This window comes from Ptiloglossa arizonensis, chromosome 3, assembly GCF_051014685.1.
Source record: "Ptiloglossa arizonensis isolate GNS036 chromosome 3, iyPtiAriz1_principal, whole genome shotgun sequence".
Taxonomy (NCBI): Eukaryota; Metazoa; Arthropoda; class Insecta; order Hymenoptera; family Colletidae; genus Ptiloglossa; species Ptiloglossa arizonensis.
This window is the reverse complement of record NC_135050.1, coordinates 9,353,905-9,375,678: the sequence shown is the minus strand read 5'-3', so window position 1 is coordinate 9,375,678 and position 21,774 is coordinate 9,353,905. Positions and strand designations below refer to the sequence as shown.

Below are 21,774 nucleotides of genomic sequence, written 5' to 3'. Positions count from 1 at the left end.
TGTTACAGATCAAATTACCGAATTCTTATTCGAACTTTCGACAATGATAGTTTCACCGACACCGATTCATTAATCGAAGCACGATCAGAACGTTCAATACACTGTAGAATATGCGTTTATGTCTTTGATTTAAAAAATAAATATTATATCGATCGTTTCTTTCGGTCGATCAAATGAATTATTTTGGGTATTCCTATCTTCTAATCGAAACGTTTCGTGCCAACGATGAGTTGTTCGATCAACGAATCTTGACTTATTTAAAACAAATATCACATCGGAAGGTTATCTCAATTCTATTCAATATCGATACACCGATCTTACTTGGTTCGATTTTCGATGGTAGAAGTATCTGAATTATGCACCTCGATCGAAGTTTAAAGATACAATACGCAATAAACAATCGTCGTACGAAGAACGAATCGAGTAGACTTTTAGCAAATATCGACACTCTCTCTGTAAAGGGAAAGTTGAATAATGTATCGGACACTGTGCAACCGTTAAATTTCTAAAAACGAGCTTCGCATTAAGATTGAAGTACAGTCGAAATGTCGTTTCGCAATAATGAAACTCCCTTCTAGAATTGCGTCGTTTAAACTTGTACACAATAAATTATCTATGAAACTAAAGTAGGAAGTACTATGCACGCCGCAGTCAAATAGCTTCCCAGAGCTAACTTTGATGAGAATGCAACAGTCGTTACAGTCGTAGAAGAGCAACCCGGTATTCAGCATATCTCTGGAATCACCAGTGCACGTGGTGAACGTCACATGCGGTATCCGAACTTTTAATTGGACTTTCTTAAACTTTCTCGCTAACGCCGTATAGGTCGACCGGTTCTTATTCCGTACACTTTGTAGCATTCGTAGAGCGTATACTGACACGCACAACTTTAGAATCATCCGATATTTCGGTGCCACAAATATGGTACAAGTATTCTTGGAAACTAAAGACACGATACTTGATCAGGACCTGTTCGTTTCTCGTTGCAATGTGAATTGAAAACGATAACTTGGACGAAAATGTTACAGACGTGAATACGCAAAGATCCGTGCCATTATAAATTCGATAAATGGAATTCAAGAATTGAATTAGATATCGTGGGGTATGATATTACAGGCAGATCAGCTGAGAGGATACAGATCATCTGTATCTCGATCAAGTTGAATGAAACGAGTCGTAAAATCGAAGGACGAAAATCTGATGCTGCCTGACCTTACACGTTTCGAACGAAGGAACCGTCCTTGTTTACTCGATAATTCTATCGAAAATTAAAAATGGACAAAAGTTGTACTGCCAAATCTATCATCAGACTAACGGAATTTCCTACTGACAATAAGTCACACCTGCGATAGCTCGCGTGTTATAATAGACAATGGATTTTACGCTCGAGGAAATATCCTTGATTTAACACCACTTTCGAACAATTATGAATCTTTGAATAGGGATTAAGATTTTCACTTTGTTGTGACGTTATTGTCGTACATAAGAATGATCAAAGTGGAAAGAAAGTTAAAGTTCAAATAAAATTACAACAAGTATCTACCTAATACCGAACCGATAAGGCAAAAAGCAGAAACGTTCACAAACCAAACAATTGATTCAGAAGACGAATTATCTACCGATAATTATACGATAGGAAATTATTAATTAGATACGAAGAGAATGTAATTTACACGGATCCATTGACTATCTATCGATTCGTGCGTTAACGCGCATATGAATTTTGAACTTTAAAGTGTAACAGTTTATCATTTGTACAACGAAAAATATGGAAACCGCTATCGCTAATTGCAATGTTACCACTAATGAGAGTATTCATTTTCCAAGCACTTATTCTACATAGAAAATAGTTTCTTGTTCGTAAAATTTTATTCGCAAACCGTCGTCACGTTTGGAAGTAACGACGATACATTTTCTCCATTTAAATAAAAAATGCTCTCTGCACTTTAATAGAAAAATGAACGTAACATTGTTTCAATACGCGCGTGTTGGTAAACTCATGAAGAAAAGTTACGGTAATCGTCCCTCGTTTAGTTCCCTCTGAATTTCTATAAACGTTTTGCCCTTCGTTTCCGGCGTAAGATGGAAAATAGTTAGCGTGCAAACTGCTAAAATTACAAAATACGCCAAGAATGGTAGCGAGTGACCATAGCCCAAACTTATGGCGATCCATATGTACAGCTTACAGCCAGCAGTACCCATTAAACCACCGAGTACACCAATAAGACACGTAGCAATTGCCTTAATCTCAGTAGCGAAGATTTCTGACATTAGGGTGATCTGTAGACAAACCAGACCACAGCTGAAAGTAAAGACCAATATTATGGAAGATACGAACGGCGCCCATGAGAACATCTGAACGTCCATATTCAAGTATTCCTTCGCGTAAAAGAAAATACCGATCACGAGATTGCATATAGCAGCGGAAATACCCGATGCAAGTATCAACGGTTTGCGACCGAGCCTATCGACGAGAAAAGAAGTTATAAGAGAGGAAATCACCTGCGTTATACCGATAACAACATTCATCATGTAGTCACTTATCATGGTACTGGTTGACTTAAAGATTAATTGCCCGTATAGGATAATCGTAAAGAAACCACCGAAATGATGTGTCACGGCGAAAAGCATAATAATGAGAAAAGCACGGAAATTTCCACGCGAGGTGAAAATGTCCTTCAAAGTTCCACTCTTCACTACCTCCCTTTCCTTTTTTGACAACGAGGCGACAATCGTCTCCAGCTCTTCGGAAACGTCAGTTTTGCCTCGTAGTTTTTCTAGCACCTCTTCTGCCTGGTCCATTCTGTTCCTCATTACCAGAAAGTACGGCGATTCCGGCATAAACCAAAAGACGATGGCAAAACCAATGTTGACGACCAAGAAAATCCCAGCCATTATTGATAACGAGAGATGCGGTGCAGCAATAAAGGTTAGAAAGATACCGACATTGAATATGATGCCTGTTAGAGAGCTTGCAGCACCCCGTGTATCTATTGACGATATTTCGCCTATGTACATCGGAATAACGCAGATAAATATTCCTAGTGAAACACCTGCCAGAAATCTCGCCACGTACAGTTCCTACACAAGAAAAAAATCATGAATATGATAATTGCATCCGGTAACAAAGAAACTTATTAAATTAACTTTGGCTCTTAGGTTAAATTAGCTTATAAAACAACTTCTAGCACGTATTTAAATATTTATGAAGCAACCGTGGAGGAGGTGTGCTTCTTATAGAATATTGTTTTCAATTTATGATTTGTGGAAAATAATTTATGAGAAGGACACGGTTTACGAAAATTATTTCCTAAAAGACGCTCTAGGGGTAAGAAATTTCTCTTAAAAATGTATTTTCGTGTCGCGATATTTTAATACGACGCTTATCGGGCCAAGCATAATCTGAAAATACTAATACATCGCATAGTATGTAATATTATTTACAATATTGTTGTTTTCTAAATTTCTAATATAAAAGAATAATTCAAATCTTTCGGAGGTAGTTAACGAGAGCCCAGTATGTTATAGGTATCGCTACACTTTACTTACAGGTAAACACTGATATCAAACTAATATTAATTTTGAGTATTTTTCACGACGAAAAATATCTGCATTCAATTACAGAAACAATTTTTCCATAGAAGGTAGTTTTCCCTTAGTAAGTGGACTAGTTAGGCTGAGTAGGATTCTGGTTAGATTCTTTAATCGATAAATTTAAGTGTTCGTACCTTAACGGTAAATGGAATGCAATAATTATTCGTACCTGTTGCGCAAATATTCCGCTACCCTATTAATATACTTAATAAAGTAGTATTGTAAAATTTTGTAAATACTTACCCAAATAGTCGTGGCAACTGTGATTAAACTCCAACTTATTAAAAGCGGTAAGGAACTAAGCAACATGGTGTTCTTTCTACCAAACTTGTCAACAAGGAAAATGGTCATTGGTGGTGCCACCATATGACCAACGCCTACAATAGCTACTAACGTAGAAATACCCGATGCTGTGACCTGAATAGGTGAATCTTCAGCCATTAATATTACAATACTAGGTGAATTCCATCCTACAATAAAGCCGATGCAACCTGCCATCAGAGAACCTAGAGAAAGTAATTGCATTAAAGTGGAATACGTATCAATCGCTGACAAGTGACATCGCTTAAGTAAATCGCTCATTTTGATGAAACTGGCATACAATATAGGTCTTTGAAAAATATTTCACATGTATTTCTTTTTATTTGCTGTTATTTGTACCTAGGGGCTGAAATCAGCCCTGCAATTTTATAAATACAATTTTCTAATTACTTGTTAGAGGAGAGAAGCACATTTCCCTCGATATTTCGAAAATGATGAGAGCTAGAAAAAAAAAATTGCTTAAACGTAATTGTGTACTTTTGAATAACGAATTCAAGCTCCTAAACAGTTTTGCAAGATATTAATTCGTTTAAGCAATATGTTAAAAAGACTGTCACTTATAATACTTTTTTTTATACAATTCACGGTTTCGATTTCTTTTCAAATTTGCCAATATAAACTATAGACCAATATGGAAAATGCGTATTTTTTTTAAATTTTGGTTCGATCCTTTCAATATGAGTTAGCATTGGTACGATAACATCAGCTTCAATTGTAAAAATGTATGGTATAATAACACTTATTGTTAATTAGTCCTTGACTGTTAAAACTTGTCGCCACAAGTAGAAACGGTCCGCGGTAATGCTAACGTCGAAATATCAAGGGAAATGTGCTTTTCTCCCCCAACTTTAAGGGCTGATTTCAGCCCCTTGGGTATGAACAATAGTAGAAAGAAAACTACATGTCAAATGGTTTTCTAAAAACCATATTTTATGTAAGTTTTATTAAAATCGGCGATTCACACTTAAGAGATGTCCCTTGTAAGACCAATTGACGTCAAACGTGACTTGTAATGTAGCTTACGTTAGCTTACATTCTTAACACACAATAAAGTAAAACCAGAAATCTGTTAGGTTGTATTTTTGAACGTTATCGCTCTAGTGTTTAAAGATAATCACACGTCACCAAATTAAGTATCCTTTGAATATTATTGTGATATTGGACATTGCGGTCAACATTTTGTTTATGTCGTTAGAGGTGAAAAATATTGTACGGTAAGGGAATTTTGTAATTACTTGTTAAAATAGCCAAATACTCCCACATTCTTGAGCCTTCTGGTGATGTATATCTGCCTTTCTCGGAGCCTGTACCCATTTTTGAAATTTACGCTCTGAACACCTCAAGCACCAATACGCTTCAAACACTAGAATGAATATCAATCTGCAACTGAACCAAATCAAGTCAACGCGATCTACAACTCTATTTGATCAATGTATCAGATAACAGCTTGATACCAGAATATGTGAAACACACTCAAAAGTTACTTATTGTGAAATTTATAATGACACAGTCATATACGTATGTACTAGAAACAAATATCCATCGTTGACAGACTCGCTTCCGTCTACATATCATCAAAGACATTCGTGAGGGCATCCGTTTCAATCTTGATAAGAAGAAACCACCAAATTCTCATCAGGTTATGTTGATCAATATATTTAGAAGAAATCTGGCTAATTTTATTGTGGATTATTGTAGATATTTTTATAAAATAGTTGTAACAATGTTGTTTTTGCTCCGTTAGGTGACACTTGACAATTAGTTTACTTGGTGTATCTAGAAAGTGTTAATGTAATATTATTTCGATATTTCGACCTTTCTTTTAGATTCTCTTGAGAAATATCTATTAAAAGTGTACTTTGTATTTAATGATTTGAAGTAGGTATTACTGATTCAATAGAAATTAAAAGTAATTTTAAATATATTTTTTATAGATATTCATGAAGGAGACCTATTATAATGATGGCGAAAACATCAAAATAGTATTATTCTAATAGTGATTTCAAAAAAAGAAATTACACGTCATGTATGTCACATCTAAGAAGTATATCAAGTCACGTCTATATAGTGTATATAAATGTTCAATAATGTATGTATAAATCAATATTTATTTAAAATAAAAAATATTAAAAAATTAATAATAATATCTCTTCTGTTATTTTTTCTGTATTTTCGATGACACTTTCCTTTAGATAAACAGAATTAGAGTACAATTTTTACAATTGCGCATTTTAGGGTACTCTAGCTATTACTATACGTTAAATTATATCTTTCTTTTTGCCTCTTTCCATATGTACGTAGTCGTTTTATGATTTTTTTTAGCTATTCCATTTTTTATTCACATGTATCACATTACTCGCACCTTTTACGATAGTGTCAAAATGTTTATGAAATTTATGTAAAGGATACATAAGCTAAAGAGACCTCCATTTCGAACATAACTAATTATTCCATATTCGTGTTATGATCATCGTCTGCGTTGTAAACGTGAATGTATATTACCAAGCGACAAAAGTAATTTTCCAAAAAAAGTTGAACAAGATTACTTGTGTTTAAACAAGTAGGAACACAGAGCATTTTATTGCCCTAAGTGTTACATTGTGTGATGATATCTGTTACATAATGCTCAATCGAACGACTCTTATTTTAAATGTAAAATTGGCCGCCATCGTATCATAGTATGTGTAAGTTTAATTTTAAAATTATTTTAAATATTATAGGATGAAAGTAACCACTTAAATAGTAAACAATCATGAATATTCGTGATTAAATTTCTCAACGACATAACACAGAAACATCATCGTAACATCGATAGATACCATAAGTCAATATTAGTCCATTAGGAGGATAAGATGACTACAAAAATGTATTAAAAATCTTGTACATGTATTTGAACATTACTTTTGTTTTAGGAAATTTTCTATCGTTGGCGTTGAAGATAACAATTTTTCTTTCTTTACATTTTCTTTGAGATGTAAATGTTAAACGTATTCTTAAATTGTTAGATTAAAATTCGAAAAATTGGTAAAGGTATGGGAATTGGAATATAATTGCTTGTAGGTAAAAATTGAAATTCTTTCGCATTGGTAAAGGTATGGGAATTGGAATATAATTGCTTGTAGGTAAAAGTTGAAATTCTTTCGCATTTATTTAAGATCGTCGTGTGACTGTACTTCAGTAGCCAACATTACTACAATACGTACAATTTATTGCACAGATGGTACCATCGTGTATGTAGTGTTTAACTTTTTACTAATATCCAATTACGAATCAATAAAGAATACTGAAAATTTACTTCTCCGTTTCGATAATTTATTAACAACCTAACATACCGCGGTTTGTTAGGTCGCGTGTCGAAGATAACGACGAAGATTGCTCGAAATCAGTACTTCTAGAAACTGGTGGGGATAATCTTCTTTCAGTTGTACAGACAGAAATTGCTGCAACGAATCAGAGAGCACTGAACCTGTTTTTGAAGCAACATGCCAACAATTAATTTACTATGTTTATTTAATAATGATAAAGTCCTCATAAAAATGGTTATTTTTAACGGGAATTAATATTTTTCACTCGGAGAAGTCTATACAGTAAGATCTCGAGTTACACGAGTCATATTTTGTGTGTATGTATTTTTTTTCAACAAAGTTTTCTTTCTTTCAACTTTTCTCATAATTCGAAAAAGACGACGACGATTAATGGAATGTATTATATTATCTAAATAGATCAATTGCGATGACTGCAATATATCAAAGTTCACGTGTACATTGATAAATCATTCTTAAAACTTTCACGTTGACAAGAAAGTAGAGAATAGCCAATTCTCTAGCATCGTTTTCGAAAAGAATTTTCATCGATTCGTATGAATTTTCCTCATCTATGTGCAACAAATTTTTGATCGAGCACTATCATAGCACAACGACCCGGAATATGAATACGATTTGTTCAAGCGTGTCTCGTTTCAAGAAATTCCTCGTGCACTCTCACCGACTGTTGATCTGCACAATCCCATCGCGTTATTACTGGGTCTCCATTACCCAGCTCTTCAAGATTTCCATCAAACTACACTGTGGAATCGCTTACACCATCGTCCGAGATTTCGTCTTTGCCGCAGGGAATTCTGGTGCGAAAAAAGTTTCAGTTCGTGGACGAAAGAAAAGAAGTCTAGAGATCTTTCTCCTTTCAATTCGTATTCTTATTTCAAATTGTCCTTCTCCTTTCCCTGTCTCTTCCTTTCTTCTCATTCCTGTCTTTTCCTCGATCTATGTCACCCTGTCGTCTCTCAGGTCTGTATGCTTACACGTTCAACTCTCTTTTCATTTTACCAGCTGCTGCTGTTCCCTTCTTTACTTTCCTTTTGCGATTGTGGAGACGATGACGCAAGGCGTGATAAAGAAGCTAGGACCCGCGCGGAAGAAAATGACATGGTCGGTATAATGGAAAGCTGCCGACGCCCTCGGGGGTGTGTACGCGACTTACACAGAGAGTTTGTAAAGGTGGGTTATCTTCAGGTGGATAAATGATGGAAACAGACCGAGTCGCTAACATTTAAGAGAAAAGGAAATAACATAAGAACATAAGTAAACACCAACTAACATCTCGAAAAATTTATACATTTCCACATACGGTCGAAAATTTATCAAATTTATAGAACATATTGCTCCACTGTGCAATGAATACTAATATTTCATCCATACTCTATTACGTTAAACAAATAAAGTAATGTCCTCTAACTTCTTCCGAAATGAATACGCGTATCGACAATGCGAAATGGTACTTAATATCGTTTACGTATCCCATATAGTTTAAACGTTTAGAATTACTCGTGTGCATAAGGTGAAGCACGCAAATCGATTTCAATGTTCATCGACAGGTGAAATCTGTTTTGTTTGTTTGGTGAGGATGACTACAACCTGATTACGGTACACATTTTCTATGTTTCCTTTTACAAAGTTTTCAAGATCACCTTCGCTGACAACACGTTAATGCTAACTTTCGGGGACCACTATGGGATTGGCCATCGTCGAACGAATCGGGAGGATCGCTTCGAAGACGGTGCTCCATAAAGCCGATGTATGCATCTCGATTGGAACCATCAACGGCGCAAGTGAAGTCGAGATGAACTCCCGGATGAAATATATGGGACCGAGCCTTGGTATTTTGATGTGCATTTTGGCTCGAGGGCACCACGTTGGAAAGAATTTTCTAGGCCTTTAGATAGCATGATTCGTTCAATGGTCCTCTAAGGTTCGCTTTGGACCCATGGGGTCGTGGGACTATCTGGGACTTGATACAACTGCCGTTGTGAATCCCAAAAGTAGTGAGAGGCTGTGATAGAACAAGGTTCGCTTTGGATCCATGGGGTCGTGGAACTCCCTCACATGCAATTTAATACAACTGTCGTTGTGAATCCCTAAAGCAGCGGGAGGCTCTGATAGGATAAGATTCGCTTTGGATCCATGGGGTCGTGGGACTCCCTGCGACTTAATACAACTGCCATTGTAAATCCCAAAAGTAGCGAGAGGCTCTGATAGGATAAGATTCGCTTTGGATCCATGGGGTCGTGGGACTCCCTGCGACTTAATACAACTGCCGTTGTGAATCCCAAAAGTAGCGAGAGGCTCTGATAGGATAAGATTCGCTTTGGATCCATGGGGTCGTGGGACTCCCTGCGACTTAATACAACTGCCGTTGTGAATCCCGAAAGCAGCGGGAGGCTCTGATAGGACAAGAGGTACCTAGAAACCCCCAAATGCCAGGCTCTGCAGTCCATGTTGTTGAAGTGACACCAGCGACCGATCAAACTCACCACCAGTCAACGGAGTGTCTGTCAGAGTTCTGTCAGAGTTCTGTCAGAGTTCTGTCAGAGTTTTGTCAGAGTCCTGTCAGAGTGACTAGGCAAAGGTTTCAATCACCAACTGGAATGCAGATGCTGTCCGGATACGATTACTTTTGTCAGTCCTGCACCGAATAGGATATGAAGTTTCGAGGGACGCCAGCGATTGCAGGACCGCTAAAGTAACAATGCGCTGCTGACGTTGTCCCGGCTACCAAGACACCGCGCAGCACACCCTGAAAGTGTGTCTCGCTTAGGCGAGTAAGCTCCTTGTCCTAATGAGGGTAATTGGGGGCGACCTCTTGCTGCCGGACGTCGCGAGGACCATGTTCTGCAGTGAGAGAAGCTGGATTACATTACTGCGACATTACACGTGCACAGAAGAAGCCAGCCGCCTCGCACCCACCACTTATTTCGTGGGCAGAACTGGTTTCTACTCCTAAAATTATAAGATAAAGACCTCGTGTTGCCATGCACCCGGACGTGGACGCGGGGACCGCTACCTCCTGAAAGAAGGGGGCATAACAGCGTAGCCCAACCCCCTCTCTGCCCCCGCAGAGAAACTCGACGCCGTGATACAGGAAAGGGGTTGATTAACGCCCTCCCGATAAAAGAGAAATACTGTTTCGTTGAAAGTAACACTTGACGCAGGACATTGACGTATTAAATTCACAACGGAAACGTTGATTATTGAAATATTTAGTATGTTATAAGTTTTATTGATATTCACTTAGGTTTCAACATTGATCGTCACATTCAACAATGTAAGGAAGAGCACACTCGTTGTGCTTGGATCCGAAAGAAAACATGGGAATTGGTTTGGGAGGTTTAGGGAGATACTTCGGTCCCGGACTGTCACAAACTATTTTTGCTTCTTGTTTACCCGCTATGGTATAAGCTGGTGCCCTTGGTGTAACTAAATGTACACTGTACGAAGAAGGACCCGGTGTGGAACAGTGTTTTAAAGCGGCTATACGATGTCCCCTAAAATTTAAGTATGTCGTGTATATTGCATTGCCATAAAATAATTAAGTTTATTTCTTTAAAATTGCCTTCAACATTTGCAGGCGCAAATCAGGATATGTACTCTGGGAATCCTCGATGTACCTTGTCGCGAATAAACAAAAATTTACTTTCTTAATGGATATGTAATGCATCGTTAAATTAAAATAAAATGTACACTTCGGATAAAATAAGGTGTTTAGGTGAGTATCTAATCAATTCAATGTGCGAACAAATTAAAGCTGTTAGTACACGTGAGAACATTAGAAAATATTAATACCGAAATGATTGCATCATAAATGTCGATTAACAAATCTGAACTTATTTCCAAAGTTTCTATCGATCGAAAACTTTTTCCCAATAAAAAATGTAATATTTTGTTTTTCCCCTTATTTTTCTTCGATACTAAATGAGGGGTTTCTATTATGATTTACTATATAATAAACACCTCTTAATTCCCTATCACTTAGACGTATAATAATAATATTTTATAGCCCTAAAATATGAATAATTTTATTAAATTTTAGATTAATACATCTGATCGAAAACTATTATATTTTCCAGGAGTTATATACAAACTTAAAGGTAAATTTATACTACTCATCTGCCAACCACTTATCAAAACATTCTTCGATAGATTTTGCTTACTGATATTTAAACTAACATGGCTTAATGAGACATCATACAAAGTTCCTATATAATACTAATGAGGATAGGTTGTAGAAAATTCCCTTGGCCTCAAGGTTTGTATTAGACAACACTGTACTATGCTATAGTTTTGAAATTTATATCTATATCACCAATAAATTCAAAATAACCATAATAAAGCGATTAGCAAAACATATCCACCATGTACAGAAGACATAATACGTACATAGAAAAAGCTTGACCATCAGGAGGAAGTTTCACATTGTAAGGTCCAGGTACACCACAACTACTCCTATACTTAGTTCTGTATTTTATCGAAAACGCTGGACTTTTTGGAACTGGTAAAATATATTTCGGACCAGGTCCACAGGAAGTATCTAAAAGAAAGAAATTCTAATGTAGAAATCCTAGTACGATGTAAAAATTTTTAATGAATAAAAAGGCGAACAATTTATGCTTCGAAGTCTAACCACGTGAATAAACAATTTTATATTAGTCAATAATTCCTGTTCACTTTCTTTAAATCTTTGCACAGTCGTTTAACTGGCAACCACACGAAATATACATGTACATATATCGTAGCCACATGAAAAGTTGGCAGTGATCCTATGAATTAAGACGGCACAGGGGAAAGAGGAATCGTCGAAATATGCAAACTGCTTTATTCGAGCGTTTAGTAACATTATTAAAATGTTACTTGAATCGTTGAATGTAATGAAATAATTTAAATATCTAAATAACAAAAACGCAATATGAAACGAATAATATCATTATATCGTCGTAAAACTTTTCAAAACGTTTATATCATAGAAAGCGGTATTATAAAAATTAGACATTAAGTACCAAAAGTTTTCCCAACTAATCCAAAAGAGAAACCTTCTTGTTTAGGTATTTTTGGTAAATATTTTGGTCCTACTCCTTCACAGCCTTGCAAAATAGGAAATCTTTTGCCAAAAGTATATGCTGGATTCCGATATTTCGAAATGCAATGGTCGTGATAACCTACAAGTGTTTTGAGTTTGTATTTGGGACCAGCACCTGCAAAATAAAAATATACTGTAAAATTAAATCCGATGTACTTTCTCCAGGCAACGGTGATCGTATAAATTTAATACTTCGGTAAGATTTTTATATTTATCTGCAAAGTGTAATTTAATAATTTACTTCTAATTCCGCATATGACAGTTTCTGTTTTTGTGTTTGGTTTAATTTTTGCTTGTTCTTCCGATTTTGTTAACATGTTTATACTTGAAAATTTACATTTCGCTGAAAATTAAATTGGTTACAAATTTAGTGGTGTTATTTGAACGACATTATTTTAGACATTAACAGTTGATTGCTGTGCTTCCTGAAAGTCATGAACATATTAGTAGTTTGTAGAACGTTCGTACAGATACTAGATGTCCCAAATTTATCAAACAAGCCAAAACATGCGAATTCTGCATCTTAAAAGAAAGTTATCGTAACTGCACACATGCATGTACCTAAATCTATAATAATATCAGGAATTTGGAGTACCTAAAATCGTTCAATTTTAACCTTATGACTTTTCTTTATGTATGAAACCATATCGACAATTCCACCGGTTTCACAATCAGTTCCGTAGAACAACCTAAACATCTCATTATTTTTAACCGAAGCTCCATGTTGTATGTGAATATTCCTATTTATTTGATAGAACTAACGATTTTACGACAAAATGTATCCATTGCTTTCTCAAAACGATGTATACTTTTTTCTTGAAAAGAAAACTTAATTCTATGATTTTTGGAACATTGTTCTCTTGGGAAACGTGGCTTGATACTTGTTCGTGGAAAATGACTAGAGTTGAACCGGATTGTATCATACGAAATATTTGATTCCACTAAGGAAAATTACTTATATAATATTTCAAAATCATCTTTCTTAGTCCACCTGTAGAAAAACTGTTAATATTACATAATATTCTTTTTTATATTAAACAAATCTTATGAGATAAAACAGACGTTTTCATATATTAAATGTAAGCATAAACGAAACCTCAGTAGTTTATAGTCTTCAAGCTATATATAAACAGATATAACTATGGCAGAGTGCGTGGCTAACGTTAAACTTGCGGTTTCTCTTTGCCCCTGTGCCGTCTCGCAAGACTTCAAGTCAACGGAAGGCTATACATGTACGATACACGGTAGTAAACTTAATTAATTGAATCAACGAAGTCTACTAGAACAAGACATATAAATTTATATTTTAAACGTGTACAATGAAATATATAAATTTCATGTTACAAATATTTGCAATATTATATACAAAATTATTTCATAAATATATGAAATATATTTCATGTGTTTCATAGCTCCTTATTAATTCATGAAATGGAGTATATGTATATTAATCTTCATCTAATTCAGTAGTAGGTATGCCAGCACATTCACTGTGCCTAATACCGAAAGAATACATAGGTGCTTGCCTTCCAACGTATTGAGGATAGTATTGTGGTCCTGGACCAAAATCTATGTCAGCTAGTTCATTTCTCCATTTTAAACTAAATGCTGGAGAACTACGTTTTACAATATCAGTGTTAATGTTTGTATAAGCTGCTGGACCAGGACCAACATGTTCTTGTCTAAGTTTATGATAACCACCTCTGCAACAATAGAATAGAATTATTGTATCAATAATTCTAATTGTATTGATCGTTATAAAGTGAAATCATTTATAAACTATTTTTTTATAAATGTTTCATGTTAATCTAACGACTCGTAACTTTATTTGTAATTAAAGATACCTTCAAAGGAGAAACGAAGAGAAGAAGAGAAGGAGAGAATTTTTATAAAGGGTATCGACAAAAACAAGATGAAGAATTAAAGAATAATAAACCTAAAACTGACATACATTTCATAGTTTTATTGAAATTTAAATACGTACATTGAGAAAGCACCCTGAGCTCTTTTGTCGGGAATTTTAGGACCTATACACGTTGGCAAACAATATGTATTTGGACCAGGACCACCGTCACTGATTTTTGTTCTACTTCTAGATTTAATGCTATAAGCTGGTGGTCGGATACTATGATTCATTGGTGGACACATTTCTGGATAATGTGCGCCTGGCCCTGGACCTAACTGTCTTACTGAAAAATATTATAAAAACTAATAGTATAAAAAATATTGTTCGTGTATACCATTTTATGATATTTTCAATAATTTAAATAATAAAACAATACTGAATTTTTATTCGTATATATTATTTTATGTAAATCAGAGATACAGTTAGAATTTTAAAAGTAAAAATTAAATCAATATACAAATTAAAAGAAAAGAGAAATGAGAAATGTATGTATGGGGTAATTAATTTTTCTTCGAAATATATTATTATATAATAATATTTATTATTACTTACATTACAACTACTCGAAAATAAACTTGTACTCAAATGAAATAACATATTTACAAATATAAGTACAAAAAAAAACAAAATTTAAGCATTATTTTATCGAGTTGTGTAATTATAAGAAATATTGAAAGACAAACAATATGCTCACCTGTAAAAGGTTCTCTGCCAGCTATTGTATAAGCAGGTGCATTATTCAAACCATAATTTGTTAAGTTTGCAACATTATATCGCGGTCCAGGACCAACGGCGGGTATGAGAATTTTAGTAGGATGACGCAGACTATATGCTGGACACCTTTGTCGAGATAGACAATGATTTTCGTAACCAACTAAAGATCGTAATTTGTATACTGGACCAGGCCCTGCATATATACATTTAATTTTACAATATTAAAAAGCATTGGTTAGTATCATTTAGAATTGATAATGTTATTACATGTGACACAGTGTAATTTCATTGCTCCTCAAACAATACATATACGTAATAAATTCATAAACAAACACAACAATTTATAATATTAATTAAATTTAATATTCATGATTTACAGATGATCAACATAAGAACACGTATAGATCGCTGTAGAAATACTAAATTGTTACATTAAACATTGCTTATTTTATAAAATAAGTTATAGTAATCAACGTTGAGGATAACATTAGAACTTACGACATTAAAATTATAAATATACTCTTTTCACTTAAATCTTACCCTTTCCTAGACAACTTAACATTTTTTGTTCATTTTCTTTCTCCTCCATTTTTTATAACATAAAATATCATTTAAAACGATACAAAAACGACACAAAAAGATATCAAATGAAAGAATACAAATGATTAATAATCCGAAATTTTAGAGACAATATTCAGAGTATTTGAAGAGTTTAATGTTGTATTCATAATAAATGCATATAAATGAAGTTCTCTATAAGTGAAAAACATAATTAGGGTAAAATAATTATATCATTTGTTTAATTTCTCATTTCATTTAATTTTTCAACATATACTTTAATACTTCTTACATTTCTTAAAATAACGGAAATAATCGCGAAATTTATATTACATTGTACTTTTCTTGTCGTACTATTATAACCTTAATACATAATATGTAAAAGTTGCTTTAATGATGTTACAGAATATTATGGTAAACTGTAATTGAATTATAATCAATTTCAATCAAGTTTACTAATTTATTGCACTGTTGAAAATATCATAGAAGAAGTTATACACGATTTCCCATTTCACTTGACAGAACAAAATACCTCGTAGGCAACTAATTAAAAAAAAGTGGAACAAGCCTTTTATAAATATGAAAAAGGATTCAAATGGTATTGTTAGTTTCTTAATGCAACGGCATTTTTAAAGTCATTTCAAGATTAACTTGTCTCTTTTTATCGTAAACCTATATTTTTCATTTCATAATTCTATTCCACGTAAAAATATGCATCATTTCTGTCTAAAACATTTTTTCATAAAACCACCAGTTTTTAAAATACATACTTAAAGAAACGTCCACAAAAGAACTGTCTTCTACAACCAACAAAATTTCGATATTTTTCCCCGTCAAATGTTCATAGGTTGCATTTGTTTTGATTTTGCAAATGCTCATTTTCTTCCGCGTTTGCCCCCCTCCCCCTCCCCCTTCCAAGGACGGAGCTATTCTCAAGAGGTCTGGCCCCTCCCTCAAGAGCAGAATCAAGATAATCGCCGCGCCGACGGCTGACAAGGGACTTCTTCGCTATGACCTAATTTAAATTCGTATAAGAAAATTACTTAACTTTGACTCTTATCTATAATTCGTTTCGTTTCGCTTTCTATCACTATGTTTTAATAGAATTCTAGAATCTATCAATCATTTTTTTCTTTTTACATAAGGAAAATCTTCCAAAGACTCCCTTAACTCGTTGAACAGAGGTCGGGGGAAGTGTGGGATTCCCCACATCCCATAACACGATAACCATACTAGCACAATTTCGAGGGGACACCAGGAACTGCAGACGGCATAACATCCGGTGTTCTTCCTTTGCGACGTGGTGTCCGCAACACGCCGCGTGTTTTTATCGAGAGGGGGCGCTTGACAATAAGCCATCCTCCCAGAGATTGGGGCAACGGCGCAAGGTGAACAGCTAAAGGAGCCTTTCACGACCCCTGCTGACGAGTTCGCACCCACGCTCTACGGCCTCTTGCAACATTACACGTTCACAGAAAGTGTAATGCGCATGGCCCTTACCACGCCCGACAGCGAGAGGTTCCCCCCAATTTCTTCCACCGGAATACAACGCTCATCCGCCCAAATGGGGCACATCTACGAATGCGTTGAGCCGTGTCTTGGTCACCGAACAATATCGGCAGCGCGTTATCACTTCTTTCCCTATACGTGCAGAAGCAACCATGTACAGGCAGCACCTGTAACGTTTGGTAGGTGAGGCTACTAAAATTTCTGCCCAATAGGACCGTAAAACTATCGATAGTCTTATTGAGACTATCGATGGTTTCCCACTATCGAATTACTATCGATAATTAGCATCTACTATTAACAGTTTTCGATAATCGAATCATCGAGTCTCGAAGAAAGGAGACAAGAAAGATAAAATGGCCGCTGAATTGAATACACGGGCGTGAACGTCGTATTGTACTTGCAATTTCTTATCGTTATTTATTTATTTAATAAAGGAGTACAAAACAAGAGGAAATAGTACGAACTTAAAGGATCATTCGAAAACGTTTTGCCTAAATTTAAGTGATAAAGAAAGTGAAGGTAAAGATAAATGATAGAATCAAGTGAAAATGATGAAAGTGTAATATCGACTAGTGGACATCGACTAGAAATCGTCTAGTCATAGAATCAAGCGATAGTAACAAAAATAATATACATAATGAATTGCAATGGATAGAAATGAATGTAGAAGAGCGTAAACCTAACATTCTAGTTTTAAAATACTTCGAACCAAAATATATTCCATTGACTGCAATTATACCTATTAATTATTTTTGTTTATTTTTCACAAGATTACTTTTTAAAACATTTATGAGGGAAACAAATAGGTTTGTAAAAAGTATTCGAAACCACATACATTTTACAATAAAATAAAATAAAAAGCATAAAAATACCTTTATTTTTAAGAAACGTATGTTAATTTTAATAAATATATCCGAAAACTCACATTTTTCAAGATATTTCTGGGCAGTACCTAGAAAATTTGTAGGATATTGAAAGGTAATTAATAGAAAATTAACGAATTATTAACCTATGAAAATTAAAATTTTTGTAATTTAAATCAGTATTGGCGTAGTGCACCACGTCTAATTGCTGGTTGTCGATTTGGTGGTGTAATAGAAATATCTAAATAATCACCAATTGTAAACCTGTAATTATATAAATAACTAAAATCATTTTGTTTTCTTCAAAATTACCTTAATTTAAGAAAATACATACCTTGCTTGTGCAAGTGTTTTATTATCATCTGCACCCTTTTGTCCTGAACAAGTAACACCAATTTCACGCATACGATATCCAGAATTACGTAATTCTGGAGTTACTAATGAAAAATCAAAATACGTTCCTTTACTCCGAGCATCTGGATTTACTTCCTTAACTAATCCTGTAATTTCTCTTAATGTTGCATCCATCCTTTTAACATAAAAGAAAAATTGCTTTTCAAATGGAACTACATGAAAATGATGATGACTATAAACAAATCTTAGAATGCTCTGCCATTGTTAAAACATTTTTATAAAAAAATGGCTTTAAACATTGAACATTTTTAAGTATTAGTTTAACCCTACTAGCATAGAAGTAGTTTTCAATCACTCCTTTAGCCAAAGTAGTACTATTCCAAACTAAAATTTGTATAAAAGTTACATTTTTTTTTTATGTAATTCTTTTCTTTCTTTTTCTAAATGTTATCAAAAGTATTATTAAATATAAATATATTATTCTTAATTTTTTTGTATTAGAAATATTACCATGTATATATCTGCAATTCATTTGAAGGAACATTTCCCCTACTATATTCCATTATATTATGATGTCTCCCAGTATTGCAAAATACTCGAAGTAAAAGTGGACATGTCTGAAAATGTAATATTAATTAAATTAATATCAAAATGAAAAAATATAATTTTTTCGAAAACGGTATGAATCTTCAATCGATATTTTTCGAGTATTATTGTTTGTAATATTGTATACCTTTTCTCTATCTATTGGTTTCTCTGGTAATTGCTTTTCATCTACTACCATCGATTCTATTGCTGATGTCATTGTTATAACTGTTATATACGCATTTAGAAATATGTTCAGACAGGAGAACTTATATTTTCAAAGATCTCGTTAAATGTTTTCAAAGGTTAGCTTACGCTGCGTCTTCCATAAATTGAAGAAAATTATTATAGATGGATACCTCTCTAGATTTTAGTAAGCATTTACAGCGCCGCAGATAATAGGATTCTGAACTAAAAGGCAGGACTGAATAAGTGAAAAAAAATCAGAATTTAACTTGTTTCCTTGATGTACTTTTATAGATTATTTAAAATCAATACGAGTACTTTGTTTCGATACCGAAAATACATCAAAATCAAAAATATTGATACTAAAAGTACTTGGTATTGAGACAGTAGGATCAAGTATTTCTTTATGTATATTTACTTGGATTGGTTCACTCCTACACACACTTTATGGTGGTTTTACGTAGAAAGTAGCGCTGCCTAACGTTAGCAGTAATGAATTTTCATGCATTATACAGTGTTTTTGAGTGACGTTCTGAAAAAATCGGTGTTCAGATTACGTGACAAAATAGAGTGTAAAAGTGGAGTGATGAGAAAAATCTTAATAATAGATTATATGGTGTTTTGACTCGTTTTTCGTGACGCGCGCGACGCCATTGTTCATAGAAAATTCGGTTAGAGTAGGCACATAAACTTTGTGAAACAAATTATTATATATAAATCATCACATGTATTTTAATTCATTTTTACCTTCCTTATATCTCCTTATTACATTTTTAAAACATTAAGAAATATATAGTTATATTAGATGTACGATACGTTTACATTGGTTGCAAAAGTCTCTATCTAGAAATCCGACTAACTCAAAGTAATCCGAATACCAGTGACATCATAGTTATCTAACAGTATTCCAACGCTACAGAGTAGTGTGTTATAAATTTTAAAAATATATTTTATTGTTATTTTAAATATACGCAAAGGAAAAAATTAAGCGCGTAGTAGAAAACTTTAATTCATTTCAGAGCGTTGTGCAATACTGTTTTTAAACAACCATAGTAATAATCAACTATTCACTATATATTTAATCGGATACATTTAATAATTATTAGCTTACAACATGTGTAAAAAGGTATGCTTTAAATTTTGCCGTATTTCAATTCGATGGTATAATTAGTAAGTCTGAGAAAAAAAATTAAAAGTCGTTACTTTTTACTTTACAGGATTTGAAATTACGTTTAAATTTCTATATATAAATATTTTTTAAAATACAATAATAGAAGAATATAAAATAAAAATTTATTTTCTGTTAAAGAATTTATCTTTATGTGTACGTTAATCATGAACTTGCAAGTAATCGCACATATATAAAGTATCTACGTGGATACCTTAGATTGTTCTTTATCAATTATAAAGGTTATGTTAACTTACGAAATTGAAATACTAAAAAGGAATTTTTAACAACAGACAATATTGAACTAATATTTTCCTGAAAATTAGAGTAACATAACAATTTAACAAAGTATAGAATTTACAGAATATACGAATCTTACTCTTAAAACGAAAAATATGAGTACACAAAAAGGTAATACAAATCGGTCAAGACCTCAAAAACATAAAAATCGAACTGCTTTCAAAAATGATTTACATGATACATCACGTAAAACAAAAGTCATTAATAATATTGAAGTTGCAAATGTGTGTGAAAGATGTAAACAAGTTATTGAATGGAAAATTAAATATAAAAAATACAAACCATTAAAAGCACCGTCAAAATGTATAAAGTGTGAGCAAAAATCAGTAAAACATGCATATCACAATATGTGTTTACCTTGTGCCAAGGAATTTGAAGTTTGTCCAAAATGTGGTGAGAAAAGTGACATTGTTGAAGGGACACCGAGTAAAGAAGAATCTGTGAAGTTAGATAGGGAATTGCAGATACTTCTCAAAGAATTACCTGAACGAAAGCGTAGAACATTTATACGTTACATGAATCATAATGGTATTAAAACTATAATTTAAATGATAAATAATTGTATAACATTCTGATATATTTCTATATATAGATATTGTTTGATTGGTTTCAGCTTCCAATAATAGAAATAATTCAAAAAAAAATAAGCACACAAAGACAAATGAAAATGAAGAACAAAATGAAAATGGAAATGTGATGGACAAAAATCTATCTAAAAGTGAATTATTATTTAAACTAAAATCATTAGTAGAAAAAGATGATGAAGATTTTGATAGCGATCATGATTTGGATTCAGATTCATTTGCATAAACAACAAAATATATTTTTATAATTTATTGTCTTTAATACTTTCATTATAATAAATAAAACAATGGCTAATCTACTTTCATGTTCATTAAAAGCATGTAATCAACCATATTTATTACTTGTATAATGATTTGACTTCTATATTGTATATTTAAAATAATTCAATTGGACAATTATTTTCTTATAATTTATTTTTATGTTCAATATCTATTATTCTTAATTTTTATCCAGAAAACGTTATTACATATTTCTAGAGAATAGTCATAAGAGTGTTATTCATGGTTTAAAAGTACAATGTAAATACATTAAAGTGTAAGAGAAATTAACATATAGTCTAAAATAAAATCATCAATTGAATTTTGAATGCCTATAAAAGTTTTATTTAATATATGTATGTATATTTTTTTTATTTAATATATTTAATATAGATAACTTTTTAAAACAGATTCTTCTTTTATAATTGCTCATGATTCATTAAAGGAAATCAAGTATTATGGATAAAT

General features: G+C 33.3%; 5 protein-coding genes across 5 annotated transcripts; 1 reads left to right on the top strand and 4 right to left on the bottom strand.

Moving 5' to 3' along the window:
* Positions 1-293: 293 nt before the first annotated feature.
* LOC143144909 (facilitated trehalose transporter Tret1-like) lies at positions 294-5,229 on the bottom strand. Its single transcript, XM_076307791.1, is given in 4 exon segments — positions 294-332; positions 2,029-3,081; positions 3,838-4,100; positions 5,151-5,229. Coding segments are annotated over 4 exon segments (1,434 nt in total).
* A 5,256-nt stretch (positions 5,230-10,485) lies between these two features.
* LOC143144908 (uncharacterized) lies at positions 10,486-13,391 on the bottom strand. Its single transcript, XM_076307790.1, has 8 exons — positions 13,384-13,391; positions 13,277-13,312; positions 13,084-13,219; positions 12,883-12,916; positions 12,563-12,664; positions 12,242-12,436; positions 11,625-11,775; positions 10,486-10,732 (listed from the first exon to the last, which is right to left on the bottom strand). The coding sequence occupies exons 1-8, from the start codon at positions 13,389-13,391 to the stop codon at positions 10,486-10,488; spliced, it is 909 nt and encodes a 302-aa protein (XP_076163905.1).
* Positions 13,392-13,768: 377 nt separating this feature from the next.
* On the bottom strand, positions 13,769-15,530 carry LOC143144809 (ciliary microtubule associated protein 1A). The gene is made up of 4 exons (XM_076307608.1): positions 15,482-15,530; positions 14,922-15,134; positions 14,306-14,510; positions 13,769-14,024 (listed from the first exon to the last, which is right to left on the bottom strand). The coding sequence occupies exons 1-4, from the start codon at positions 15,528-15,530 to the stop codon at positions 13,769-13,771; spliced, it is 723 nt and encodes a 240-aa protein (XP_076163723.1).
* Positions 15,531-17,866: 2,336 nt separating this feature from the next.
* Bin1 (histone deacetylase complex subunit SAP18) lies at positions 17,867-19,158 on the bottom strand. The gene is made up of 4 exons (XM_076306313.1): positions 18,959-19,158; positions 18,736-18,842; positions 18,206-18,400; positions 17,867-18,135 (listed from the first exon to the last, which is right to left on the bottom strand). Exons 1-4 carry the CDS (start codon positions 19,028-19,030, stop codon positions 18,048-18,050), a joined length of 462 nt encoding a protein of 153 aa, XP_076162428.1. The 5' UTR covers positions 19,031-19,158; the 3' UTR covers positions 17,867-18,047.
* A 1,073-nt stretch (positions 19,159-20,231) lies between these two features.
* LOC143144183 (uncharacterized protein C9orf85 homolog) lies at positions 20,232-21,421 on the top strand. The gene is made up of 2 exons (XM_076306312.1): positions 20,232-20,992; positions 21,078-21,421. The coding sequence occupies exons 1-2, from the start codon at positions 20,560-20,562 to the stop codon at positions 21,272-21,274; spliced, it is 630 nt and encodes a 209-aa protein (XP_076162427.1). The 5' UTR covers positions 20,232-20,559; the 3' UTR covers positions 21,275-21,421.
* Positions 21,422-21,774: the final 353 nt, after the last annotated feature.